Raw genomic sequence first — 14,748 nt, forward strand, 5'->3', positions numbered from 1 at the left:
GAAAAGCGGCACAAGACGACGCATTGCAGAAAGCAATCAAACATCCAAGACACTTGGAAGAATAAAGAAAATTGCGACTCATAAATTGCAGCAGCCTCAGGAAGGAGCTAGAGGTGCTTTGATGGTAACTTGAAATAACACTAAACCTATCAAGCATCTCCATATTGCAGTTCTAATGATTACAGAGACAGAGTATAAAGGAACATTAAGTGGCATATTCAGCTTAGGAATAAAACCAAAAACTTGTCTTCAGAACTGGAGCATTGCTGGAACAGAACAACTTACTACTTACAGGTTCAACTGTGGTGTGACATAGGTGACATCTTCACGTTTCTGAGCATCTTAAAGCTGCTACAGCATTTTTACAATGATTTTAGCAATATGATTGCTCACTATTACAATTCAATACATATTTTCCAACAGTTAACACCATTCAATCCCTCTACATTTCTGAAAGGCAGTTCCAAGGCATCTTTGAACAAGGGAACAGGCCACAGAGCTTACCCTGCATTACAACGTCAAATATAAACCTAAGTCCGTACACACAACATGCTCCAGGAAACTAGAAGCTATCACCCCAAGACAGACATAAGATTATACGTGAAAAGACAGGTACAACTTGAGTTATCGACTGGACTTCCTGTAGTAACAAGACCAAGTGTCAGCAGAAAGATTTTGACATGCCTTCTATTTCACTGGAGTTTTTATGCAAGTTCTCTGGAGTAAAAAGTTTTTTAAATGTTGGAAAAAAAGCCTCAGGAAGTTGGTTTGAACATGCATAGTTGTACCAAAATCTACTTCAACTTGTTGGCATTTTAAAATTAACTATTTTAATCAAATAATTAAAATGGCACCTTTTAAGAAAGCTCCGTTTGGAAAAAGAGACCGATGGACAATTAGCTGTGCTTTATTGCAACCATGACAAACTCTACAAACAGCAAAAACAAACAAACTAAACCAGAATACATAGACTATATAAATCTCCTGGCAGACTAAGTATCGCTGCAAACAGTCTTTGCCTCCAAAGGCTTATTCAGTAACAAGGTTTGGTCTGTAAAACTCCCTGTGAGTGAACTCTAACCAGAAACACCCAAGAAGCAACTCAGCATCTCCTTGCCTATACTCCAAAACCACTTCCTCAAAGAACTTCAATTTCAGCGTAGCTCCTTTCTGTGCTCTCCATGAGTTATTCTCAGTTCTGTACACAACACACGTTCTATGTTCCTGCATCAGAAACCTAGAAGTGCCTTTATTGCCAGTGAAAGTAGAAGCTGTATATTACTAAAAAAAAATATATATATATATATACAAGCCCTATTGCCTTTTTCCAGTGAGACTTTTACCCAGTGAAACATGAGATATGACATTTACCACTATTTCCTAGTAACCGCAGGCAGCCAAATACCAGCACAGTAGAAACAGTAAGAGCCTAACAGAACACAATGCTTGTTTCCAGATTTCAGATTAGTTACAAAACCAAAATGCAACTTTTATACGCTAGTTAAGATATGCAGCTCTTACATAATTTCAAACAGTAAAACATCAGATTTCTTTAATTTTCTAGTACCTCTGCATACCTTTCAGTACTTACAAGTACAGCAATTAATTTCTGTACAGTTACTATCAACTACCAAGTAAAAAAGAATCTTGATAACTTTACACTCAGTAATGCTGTTACTCTATTTAAACACTGCATTAAAGAAAAGGTATGCATGTCAATATGAAAAAACCTCCATGAGGCTGTTATTTTTAAAACAAGTTATACTTATTAACTCTACATACAAGTTTTATGCTTAAGCACTTAGGCTGTATAGTTTGTGTACTGTCAAAGAAAATATTTCTTACAAACATCTGTTACAAATGGCATTAAGACCAAATTACTTCTACATACAAGAATGATCTAGTCAGACTCGTGAATTATAGGGATATAAAAATTACCAGATCTCAGTAAAATTATTTTCCTTTTTCTTTTTTTCTTTTTTTTTTTTTTTTTTTTAAGGCATAAATGGACAAATGCATGATGATTTCTTAGAAAAGCCTTATTTACCTTCAAAGCACAAAATATGCACGCATCTCCCTGGCACACGTGTCCAGTTAAACCTCTTAAACTTCGTCGAAATATGTCAAGTTGCCATAAAACCTACAAAAATAAAATTGCACAGAAATTAAACAACATAATCTGAAGGTTCTCCATTTAATGAAGTGACATACAGTAGATAATTTTTTTTCCACTTTACATACAACATGAGAACCAAGATTGCTACATGAATCAACACCCTTTTTTATTATCTGAGCAAACTGTAGAAGGTTTGCATTCACTCTTATAAAATGCTTCAGAAGTTTGACGGTGAGATCTACAATGGTACTGCATTTGTATTGGGAAAACAACTGCAATGCTCTTTAGCAAACAAGCAGTAAGCTAAATATTATACAAAGATCGCAGTTGTCTTATGGCTTTACAGAAGGGGGAGAAAACTATTCAATCTACCTTATTCTTCATCTCTCCTTCCTCCGTGCTTTCTTTCAAATAAAATTAAGGAAGATAAAGAAACTGAATTGCTAGGTAAACTGTGAAGAGTTTCATTTTGTTCTCTTCCTAAAACAACTGCTGAAATAATTTGCTTTTCTACAAACCATAATAATCCACTGGTGCTTCATCAGCTTTAAGCTGCAGCATTTTATTTGTATAACTGTTGTACATAAAGGCAAGATCAGTTTGGTTGCACTAACTACACTGCTTCTAGCATTTAATGTCTTAGTCCCACAATGGGTGCAGTAGTTCACAAAACAGCCCACAAAAATAAATGCATCAAAAATGAGTTCTCAAAAGGCACAGCTACACGAGTTACAAACCAGAAAAAAAAATATTATGTCTATAAATATAAGTGCTAAAATTAATTAGTACTAGTTTGGAAGGTAATATTAGAACCTCAGTTCTGAAGGTTGAACAACAGAGAGAAAAGAAAGGAACACATTCCTCCTTTCAAAAGGGCAGTCACCATCATCACCCACTGTTTGATAAACAGCAGCAAGTTGTAAAGTGGTAGGATTGTCTGAAACCATAACTAAAAATGACTTAGGTTTAATTTTAGGCCACCCTAGGGGAAAATACCAAAACTGAAAAAGAATATAGGTCAGGCTGTTCTCACTAAAAACAAAGCAACAAACTCATTCTGCTGAATCTATCATACGTTTTTGTTTTAAACATACATAGATATTGCATTTACACAATGTGCATCTCTTATCTGCTATGTTCAAATCTATACAATTGTTAAGACTTTATGCTACGGCTGGCTTTTTTTTGTTTGCTTGGTTATTTTTTTAGGGTTGTTTATCTCAGTTTTTTCTTTTTTTTTTTTGTTTGTACATTTTAAAGTATGAATTCTGAGCCCCTATTAAAACCTCTGCCACTTAAGCAATTAATTTATTTTATTTAAAAGTAAATAAATAGTTTATGAACTATTCAGACTTGCAGGCAACCCAGAAAGACCAGCACTGCTCTGTCACAGAGTTAATTAGATTCCCATATTCCCTGTTGTAAACAGCCTTGTGAAAGACCAATATTTATTGTGCTAATGTTACTGTGCTATTAAACTATACTTTGGAGTTCCAAACAGGTGACATTTTTCCAATTACAGTTCATATAAATACAGAACAGTACATAGGCAAATACTTGCAAGAAGCTGGTCTGCATCATACAAAACCAGCAAAATGCTGCTTATTTCTTTGATATATCTCCTAATTCCATATGACATTCCTAAGATTAGAAGCAAAGCTTGAAAGGAAAGCACTCCTGACAATGTACATAAACATAACGTGCTGCCATTTTTGGCAAATTATTTAATACTCACAATCCCTCAAAATCAAATACGAAATAAAATTACTTCCACAGTCTTCTTTTCTCTAATAGTAGCCACCCTTTTTTTTCAGAAAAGTGAGTTCCCAAAAGACACAGTATTCAGTCTCATTAAGCATCATTGAAAAGTTGAGTAATTTGAGAATGGAATTTAACACCATTGAAAAATGTGCTGTATTTTTCTGCAGAGCACGCATACTGTGATAAAAACAGTCAAAGCAGCATTTCTGAGAAAACTCTTTCCCTGCTATGACCACCCAAAGCTGCAACAAAATGAGAAACGCACAGTAAATAAAAAAAATTGTCTTACCTGAACAGCACTATTCAGAAAGCAGCTGTTCTGTCCTGGTTCATTTAATAAGCCTTTCGTAGGGGCCAGGGACAATATACTTCCAGGCTGATAAACTTTTCCAAGGTTACCCCCAGGTTTTCTTAGAAATTTCACCCATGCCATTATTTTCTAGACTTTATATTGCACTGTTCACACTTGAATATTTAAGGATATGATGGATCCAAGGCAAAGAAGGTCCTAAGACAACTGCTCTGAAGTCATGGTGTTCCAGTAACCATTCAGGGGTTTAAGCCCTTATCCCAGGTGTCAGTCATCTACAAGGATCAGTCCATCAGCTAAAAATTTTCATGTGGCTATACTTCAACTGACTTCACAAAAATAAAAAGGAGAAAATATGCTATTAAAAATATGCTGTCCAGTTAAGGTTAAAATATGTTACTAGAGTAAAAGTTCTTGTTAAGGATGTTGCACAGTAACTGACTTCTTCTTTCGGGAATAGCAGAGTATTACTACAAATCATGAGTTGTATTAGATCAAGAGTTTATACAGGCATTATACATCTATTCTCTGACTTCCTTCCATCTTTCTACTTTTAACTGCGATCCATGAAATATAATCCAGTTTAGAAGATTCCATGTTTATCTCATTCTTTTTCCAGTGAATCTGAAATAGGAAAAAAAGCGAAATATAAGAATGGAACTTTTTTAAATGTTAGAAACTATCTAAATAAAACATTGAAATAATGGCTGAAACAATTCCTTAATCTAAAGGGGCATGCACCAATCAGGGAGCAAGAGAAAAAGCTTCCACTCAACAGTCCTAATAGTGTTTGAGACATACAAATTACAATATTGTATCTGTCGTTATCAGTTACACCCTAACTTATTCTGCAGCTTTTCTAAAGATCACATAATGCATTACTCTAACTTGAAATCTCAAAGTCCAATAAAAATATTATCAAGAAATAAATATTTTTATTTTACATCTGAAAAAGTAAGAAGATGCTTTTTATTTCAATATCAAAGCAAATCACATAAATTTGTGTCTATATTATGACAATGTCATGAGTGGATTCTCAGTTAGTACAAAATATGGAAAGCTGAGTACTGTCCAGGAAACAATTACCTACCCACATTCTTAAAGCATCAGGAGAAGCACAGCTAGTAGCAGACCACAAACATTCTGATAGCTGTCCTACAGCTGGCTGCCCAGTAACAATTCCAAGACTTTCAAATTGCAGCAGCAAGTTTCTCTTGCTGTTGAAAATACATATTTCCAGGTAAATGACTTCTATGTAAAACATCACCATAGGCATGCTTATAGCACGTATAACAGTCTCCACAGAGCAACGAATTGGCCAGCTAGTGTGATGTTATTAAAATATTCACGTAATTACTTAATGGACAGAACTGAATAAACTTAAATAAAACAAAGCAATTATAACTACATATTTGAAAAAAGTGCAACACAACCTCTTACAGACAAGCTAGTCATTCTAGATTTTACAAGCATGTGAGATATTATCAATTTATCATTATACAGCAGAACTTGCAGGATTCCCACTACACTCCCACCACATAAAGCTTTTAAGATCAGCATTCCAAACCCAGCTAAATACAGCAGTCCAACAACAAAAGCTACGTTGACTACGATGACTTCACTGGTTCAGAGCTACCAACAGCACACTCGTGTCCAGCAGTTCTACAGCTCTCAAATACTGTACAACTACAACACCGCAGAAATGTATCATGTGAGCTTCAAAAACAATGCAGGAAGACTTGCACCTCTAAAACCTTTTGTATGAAAGAAACATTTACACTTGCTTGTATTATTAAAAAGAAAATCAATAACTGGAACATAACCAAAAGTCCCTTTTGCCCAGCGCATAATCAGATGCTTTCTGTTTGTTTACTGATGTTACTCTATCTCACCCGTAAGTAATTTGATTTAATAATACTGGAAGTAGTAAGCCTGATCTGTGGCAGCACTGAGCAAAGAATCCAAAATCTAACTGGAAACTGACCTTGACAGAATATCATGGGATAATTGCACTTTCTTCGTGTTCACTGCAATAAACCCAGAAGGAGGGGCAAAAAAAAAAACACCATAGTAGATAACTGTAAACATAAATCAGTTTAAAATCTTACTAGAACCCTAAATTAAAGGGCGTATCTACTTCAAATTCTATTTCCACATGGAAATCACAGTGCTACACAGCATAACAGCCAATATTCTACAAAGAAGCAAGCACAGGTGAAGGTACAAGTAAAGCAAGGATGACAACAGAAAAAGATTCAAGAATGCACAAAGCGAGGCACACAGAGGTCGTAACAGATCTGCACAGAGCAAGTAAGTGAAGAAAATATTTCCAACAAATACTTCATTGAAAAGCTTCACTACAGTATAAAATATAGTAATAAAAAGCAGTGGCTCACTAAAATAAAGTTAAATAAAGAGAAGCCAAGGAAAAAAATCCAGGATGTACAACTGGTTCTAACCACTCACCCAAACACACATTTATACACACGTGTATCGCTGTACAGGCACACATACATTGGGAGCCAGTAACTCGCATTGAAAATGCCTGGCGCTGTGAATCAGCACACGGATCAAAGTCTCCTGCTGCTCATTTAGAACAGTAACTTTTAACTCCTAAACAAATAATAAATTATCTGTTTAACTATGAATTTTAAAAAAGCACAGACATTTTACATTCAACTTTCAATTGCTAAAATATTTTCTTCTAATTTCTGATTTAGAACTTCTGTATCCATGCTAAAAAAAATGGACCTACTACATTTCTGTCATAAAGAAAGCTTGCTCCCAAAAGTACTAGGGAAACTTCTTGAGCACCTGCTTGCCTGTCGGTACAGACTTCTTCATTCCACTGTACATAATTTCCCATATAGAGAAATGTTGGGGAAAGTTTTCTCCAGCTTCCTGCTCTTGTATCAGAAAACAAAACTAAACACCATATGGGAGATTTTTGGTAACTGAAAGTATCAATCCAGGCACATTGAAGAGGAAACAAAAGGTGGAAAAGACTGGATAGGGAACAGTCCGAATGGTCTGTGGAGAATTAAAGCAGTGGAGTATTCATGCTCCAAAGCATACTCAAAATATTTCCCGCTGCATTACCACCTTTGAAAACACAGTCAGGATGGGTCTGACCCACAAACATTAGGCTTGCTATTCTCCCAACCAAAACTACATTACTTCTTAATACATAACACATCTCCAAAACCTCTCCAACAGAGGGAATCCTCAGCACAGGTGATTCAGCTTTCCTGTTCCCTGTTGACTGCAGTTCAAGGTCAGTACTGCTCAGCCTACAGCAATGGAGCAATAGTAGAAAGAGATGGAAAGTAAAATAGGCTGTACATCAACATTAGGATTGAAGTCGCAGGCAAATTATGTGTTTCTAATACCTAAATTTCGCTTGAAAACAGACCTTACAATATACAACTACAAATGCACTGGAGGAGTTTGTGAAGTTGGACTACAGTTGGTTACGTAAAGAAACACAAAGATAGAGAAGAATTCCAAGATTCATCTGCAGAAGAAAAAAAAAAAAAAAGCTTGCTCCGTGAGTTTTTCTTTCTCATTTGAAGAGAAGTGAAACTTAACATGACTTGGGCATGTCATTAAATATACATCTGTTTCACAGAATCACAGAATTTTAGGGGTCAGAAGAGGTCTCCACAGATCATCAAGCCCATCTGCTTTGCTAAAGCAGGTTCTCTACAGCAGGTTGCACAGGTTCACATCCAGACAGGTCTTGAATATATCCAGAGAAAAAAACTTTAGAAAATGTTCTTCTTTTTAAATGCAGAACAAAGATAAGGATCTTCTACACAGTAACTTACAGATAAAAATAATGAAGTAATTAGGGAAATATTACCTCTAAGATTTCATTCTCGGCCTTGGGACTTACATCGGTGATAAGGGTTGAAAAGATCCCATTAATTTTTATGTTGCTTTCTTACCATACTTTCAAGTATCACTTCCCCATATTTTAGAGCAGAAGACTTACACATGGATATGGGGCCGAGGGAATGGAACAGGATAACTCAGAATCCACCTAGCCTGTATATTTTAACTGCTAGTACATTTTATTCGTGAATGAAACTCTATCAAAACAAGACAAGAATTGTTTATTCGCTAACAGCTTCTGTAAAGTCACTTTGTTTCCCACTTCACTGGTACAATAACATGCAACTTCCAAGCACAAAGCATTGGGCTGTTGGGGTGGGTTTCAAAAAAAGTTATGGCTCACTGTGAGAATTTCAGGGAAACGGTTCTTTCTTAGCTCAACATCAGCATCACATTACATGAAGGTGCATGCTGTTTAATTTCACATCCACAGAGCAGTGAATACAGTTTTTCAGTTATCCACCAGGTAGACACCCAAATAGCTTATAAGTAAAACAAGATATTGCAGAACGCATTTATTGTACCATTTTCCACTCATTTTCCAGAATACCGTTGTATTACAGCCATAAAACCTCTTTCAACAACCCCACAACATCAGTACACCTTTCCAGAAAAATTTAAATGCAACGCTGGGAAAATCAGGAGTGACTACTTTAAGGTTATCCTTATACAACCTTCTAAAATTACTCTCTGGAACTGCATTCTTTAAACCACATATGTCAAACTAAATAACCTACTCACATAACTCAAATATGCAACAATTCTTTTTAAAAACTAAACTAGAAAGGACATAGCAGATAGCTTCTCCACTTAAAAGCTGTTTGCAACTATACTAAGCTAGGAATTATACAAAGCCAGCATTGCAGTCCCTTTGTTTTATTAACTACCATTTTTCTCCTCCAGAAGGGTCAGACTTAAATCCAGGAACAGAAAATAGCTGAGTAATAATTCTACTCAGCACACTTCTCCAGACATCAGATTGTTTAGTCCTACCTTGGGGTGGGAAATCCCACTGATCTTCCTTTCGTCACTAATAACCCATATCAAACATTATGTTGCATCACTTCTCATTCACTAGCAAGAGGGGCATTGTAGAAGAGCCGTCCAACAGTGCTATGAGCAATATGATTAACATTTGTCACACATTTACTTTTGCAGCCTCTGCCTCTCCCTAAGGAGAGGAAAGTTTATAGTTGAGAAATGTAGATCACGCATTCAAGGGCTTTTTTGATTTGTTTTTCTGAGGAAAAAAAAAGCCAAGATTAAAGACAGCTATTGTGGAAGATGCTGGCACAGATATACGCTTTTTAGTCACAGCAAACTTTGCCTGATTTGAACCATCCACGAAGCACATTATTCCCTACACTCAATGGAGGCCATTCCAAACATCTGAGAAGCAATGCTGCTGATCAACTCAAGACCACTGACTCACTTGACCTAAATTCAATCTTCTCCAGGGCTGTAATTAGGAGCTGAATACTCTTCCTTCACATCCAAGTAAGCCATTATTGCACTGCAGCGTTTATAAAGGACCTTTAAATTTCAGTGGCTAATAAGTTGTTGGCTTGACAAAGGTGTGGGTGGCTGAGGATTGATTGTAATTCATCCAAACTGTACAGTCTTCTGCAAGTCCAGCCTTTCAGCAAAGCACGTTTCATATGATATTAATTAACATGCTATGGAAGATTTTTATCATATGGGAATCAAAGAAATATTCTTGCCTTTCGGCCTAAAGGGACAAATTTTGGATGGCAACTCTCAACCAAAGGAAAAAAAAAATCATGAACTTTTAAAGCAACAGCTATTTATCAGCCTAAGTTCTCCCACTTTGCTCAGTTTTAGCAACTGTTCCTCAGACATCACTGTTCCCCATCAAGCATCAGGCTACCATTAGCTGTGCAGACATACAGGACAAAATACATTTCTGCCACTTATCTTTATGGCTCCCAGAACAAGAAATGCACTGATCTACAGAAACACACACTTTCACCAGTTTCATGTGAATACCCTGGGAGTTAATCAACTGTGGCTTGCACAGTCTTTTTAGTATAAAACACTGCTAAAGTAGCATAGAAAATGGCATAGTTACTACTTCACATCACCTACTTTCTGTAAGCACTTTTGAGTTTAGACATCTTTGGAGTGCACTCAGTTAAAACTGGGAAGATAAACAGTTGGTTCTATGAGTGCTGCAACTACGAGTGCTCTTTACACGCTTATGCCTCATGGGTTACCGAGTCCTCCAAGTCCTAGCTGGCGTACATACCAACTCTGCTCCCTGCATCTGCTTACAAGCTCCCTCTTTTCCAGCCAGCTGCCCATTTTCATGTACTCTGTAAATGCATAATCATTGTTAGGATTTCTATAACTTCCATTAAATTGGGTAGAAACCTGCCAATGGGCTCAGAAATTGTTGACTGTGTCTGAAATTTGGCTGAAGAATCATCACTTACATCTCAGTCTCATTTTGCAATGCATTCCAGTGTGTTGCATAGATGAATAGTGACAAACAGCTTCAGTGTCCAACAACGAGGTTACTTTTAAGCAATACAGTTCTTTGCTTCTGCTGGTAGCTCACACCTCTGCGCTGAGCTTGGCAACCTACTCAGTGATTTGATGACTCTGGTAAATCAGTTTCTTAACTGATAATTTGTTACAACTTAGGAATTTAGATATATTTAGAAAGAATAGAGACTAAGTGTATTTGGAAGAAGAAAACGTACTATGGAAAACTGCTAGACTTCAACACTGAGCTAACACTATTAGGACTGACGACACTTCCACCCCTCCCCCCCTACCCCCCCAAAGGACAAAATTCATCAAAAATCTAAAACCTTATGATCATGAAAATTTGAATGTTTTTGTCAGTTTAAAGCTTGACATTTAAAATGACCAAATTTCATCAACAGATCAAAAAAAATCTTTATACTGTGAAAAGGCCACTATAAAAATAACCAACTCAATGTTTTGGTCACTGTAGTAATCTGTCCCCATCTTTATTACTGCACTGAACTGTATGTGACAACAGATCTCACTTGCTGTAATATACATCTAATGCTCCTAGCAGTCCTTAGTTTCTGTTTGTCTACAAAAGTCCTCAAATTACACGCTTATAAAAATTTATGTTTTCAGTCTTTGAAACATCAGAGCAAAAAACCTTCCATTGATAACAGTGCATACTTGCAAGACATGATTTGCAACAAGAACATTACTGAAACCAATTAACGTACATCTCCAGCTGTGATAATTAGCCCTGATTTCATGGGGTAACGGCAAGTACACCAGCCAGTACTATTGGTCTGACACATTCTTTCTACCTTCCAACACTGACTCAGAAAGTCTCAGGAGACAAAAGTGTTATTTCAACCTTCTCTCTCAAAATACTTCCACCCAATGCCTGAAGACCTTAAAACCAAACTTTTCTTCTATTTTAAATATCTCTATTGTCTCTTCTCTTGCACACATCCATTTAGCAGTCCCTCAAAAGCTAAGTCACTGCTCTGTGATGTCATATTTATTCATATCCTTTCAGGATGGGAGAATCAAAAGTGTAGATGCTATCACAGATGGCTTCTGTAAAAGCATACAATTTTTTCTTTAAACTGTTCCAACGAAAACTTTCCTGTTTGCATCTAAAAGAAAACAACAGGTTCATAGCAGCGTCTCTCAACCGTTGCAACTAGGAACCAACTTTAGAAATAGCCACAATGGCAACTCTGAGTAAAAATCTTGAAGACAAATTCCCAAGACATGACACGAGCCAGTATTTACAGTGAATCATCATGCAGAGAAACTCACACTAATGAATTCACATGGAGAAGTAGGACAGAAGAGGCAGAGAAGGAAGCAGTGTGTCTCAGCTATAAAAAATTTGGAGCCCAAATGCCCTAAAGCAAGTTATCTTTGAGTTTTCTCATAATAGCATTTCCCCCTGCTGAATTCAAGTATCAGCATACATTAAATATCAGACCCATCAAGATCTCAAACCAATCTGAATGTGATGAAATCTCAGGAGTGCTATTTCCAACCATCCTCACTCTCAGCCACAGAGACATATTATTTAAAACAACAACCTACAGAGATTTTTGTTTCTGCATCTTCTCAGTCATTTATGAAGTGTTTTGTTCTCTGGAATGTTTGACAATTAACAGATGTGAAAAACACCAAGTTTTTATTTCTTCCCCCAAAGCTTTCTTTCCACAACCTTTTTTCCCCCTCAGTCCACACAGCTCAAACTCCAACCAAGTCCATAACCTTGGTACAGCTTCAGCACATCAGCGTTTCACCGTGCCCTGCCAAAATCCAGCTTGCTTCCATTTAAGCCAAAAAAGCATTTTGAAGAAGTTTTTGAACAGGTTTTGCTTCTGTTGCCATATCCCTCAAATGACAGAGCTGTTTTTACTGCATCCAGCACCAACAGCTGAGGAAAAACTACACAAGTGTTGCAATCAAGACCTTGGAAAGCAATGTAACTGAAACGTAACAGCACTAGCATTGGCCCTGGAGCCCCATGGATCCCACAACCAAATAATTCTGCTGCCGTATACCACACATCCCATATGACTGGAAAAAGATTCTGCACTATCAGGTAGATAGAAAAATCAAGTACATTTTTGGTGTTTTTATTGTCAACATCCCACTGGTCCAAAGTAAGAACTTTTTACAGAAATAACGATATTAAAAATCCTGACAAACAGTAACTATATCTTACATTGCAGCACTGGTAAGGCAGGAGAACATCACTTGTTCTTTATTCAGATTAACATGCATTCAGATTACAACAAACTCTTGCTGTTTCGATAGCAAAAGCCATCACTTCACAACAAGACAAGACAGGGACAACAGGAGAAGGGGCTGCACGTCACCCGTTAGGCACAACACCATTCACACGACCGAATTTTAGCTCTTAAAATAACCCCAAAACTTCAAGGCAAAACACGTGCAGTACAAAGGATTAAAAGGAGGTACGTAAAAACCACACTTACTTTGGGAAGAGGAAAAAACGCGCTGAGAAAACGAGACGTATTACCCTTGGAAAGCGTCTTTCAACGTATTTACATTGAAAATCAAAGCAGGGGACAGCCGCAGCGCCGGGTGCCGAGCAGTTTGCAGCAGCCGCCCGCCCACCTGCACCCGGAGCGCTACCCGAGCGACTGCAAACGCTGGGAACTGATTAAATTTCACCGAGCTCTACGCTACCTGCACTGGCATTTCCTGTCCCAAACACTCCGAAAACAGCCCAGCCGAGCTCGCTGACGGGCATGTGACTACCGCGTTAAACATTAACTTCTGGCCCCCAGCGACACAACCCCCGAGCTCGCCCCGTCCCGCACGCAGTCCGCGCGCTCTTCGGAGCTGAGTATCGCCGTGCCGGCCTACCGCCGCTTACACAACCCGAGGAGCGGGGACAACGCCAGCCGCTCCGTGCGGCACCACGACGGCCCCGGGAGGCGTTCAGCCGCGGTACCGCGCCGCGCCCCCAGGAGACGGCGGGGACCCTGTCCCCAAAGACTCCGCGCGGGACGGGACCCGCGGTCGCCCGCCGCCCTCAGGCGAAGCGGCCCCCGCACGTCCCGCCCCATCCCGGCTGGGGGGGGTCCTCGTACCCCATTCCCGACTCAGATCCGCCGGGGCACCCCGCCTCACCTCTCGTCTCCGGCGGCGCCAGCTCGTGGCTGCTCTCTCGCCCCCTCCCAGCAGAGCCTCCAGCCACGGTCCCGCCCTCACAGCAACTTTTGCTCCCCCCTCGCCGCACCCGTCTCCTCCTTCCTCTCCCCGCGTCTCGCCTTCTGGGGCGGCGCGTGCGCGTGCGCCCACCCCGCCTCGGGAGCCGCCTACGCCCGGCTCGGCAGCGCGCACGCGCGGCGGAACGGCGCCGTGGCCGAGGCGGACAGGATCTCGCCGCGCGTGCCCGGCGCCAGGAAGAGGGAGGATGGGGGAGGAGGGGAGCGGGCGGCGCCCGGCTGTGATCGGAAGAAAGGCCGGGCGGTGACGGGCCCGGCGAGACGCCTCAGTCGGCGTACCGCGCGCAGGCAGCTTGCCTAGTAGGCGCGGTGCCGCCCGCATCCTTCGCGTCGGCGGGGTCCTCGTGGGGTCGCGCCTCGCGCTTCCCGCTTCTCGCTTCCCGCCCGCTGGCACGAGGTGGGCGCGCGGCCAGCCCTGAGCGCTACCGCGCGCTGAGGAGAGCGGAGATGGGGCTGAGGCTGCAGGGTGGCCCGCCGTGCCGGGAGGCCGGGGCAGTGTCAAGCTGAGGGGCTGCAGCACCCCGTCTTTACCCCCTTTCTTAGTGTCGTTCTCGGCGCATCGCCTGCGTGCGAAGGGCGCGGTTATCCAGTGTGTGCAAGCAGCGCGGCCGTGCCCCAGGTAACTGAGGGAGCGGCTGTCGGGTTGCAGGCCAGGAAGCCGGCGTTGGGGCTGTTCCAAACCACCGGTTTTTCGTATTAATAACCTGTTAAAAAGAAAGGGGCAGCGGTTGCTTTTCCAGCAATTGTTCCTCAGCGCTCCTTGCAGGATGTCTGCCCGCGCACTTGGGCTCTGCTGAAGGTGCCCGTGAGGTAACGCGGGCGCAGGACTGCTCCCGGGCTGAGGGCGGCTGTACATCCTAACGCTGCACTGCGTCTCGGTGCCGTGTTGCTCTCGGACGCTGTGCCGTATCACCTGAAGAGCT

General features: G+C 40.4%; 1 protein-coding gene across 1 annotated transcript in view; it reads right to left on the bottom strand.

Annotated features, from left to right (window-relative positions):
* Positions 1-13,814, bottom strand: part of USP53 (ubiquitin specific peptidase 53) — a 33,832-nt gene extending 20,018 nt beyond the window's left edge. The window contains exons 1-3 of the mRNA XM_042871802.1: positions 13,728-13,814; positions 4,167-4,811; positions 2,048-2,140 (exon numbers count right to left, since the gene is read on the bottom strand). Of these exons, the coding sequence (XP_042727736.1) occupies positions 2,048-2,140; positions 4,167-4,310 (237 nt within the window). The 5' untranslated portion in view covers positions 4,311-4,811; positions 13,728-13,814. The remainder of the gene's footprint in view (positions 1-2,047; positions 2,141-4,166; positions 4,812-13,727) is intronic.
* Between the last annotated feature and the right edge of the window lie 934 nt (positions 13,815-14,748).

The sequence above is a fragment of the Lagopus leucura genome, unplaced genomic scaffold (assembly GCF_019238085.1).
Source record: "Lagopus leucura isolate 7727_CA_CO unplaced genomic scaffold, USGS_WTPT01 Super-Scaffold_100004, whole genome shotgun sequence".
NCBI lineage: Eukaryota > Metazoa > Chordata > Aves > Galliformes > Phasianidae > Lagopus > Lagopus leucura.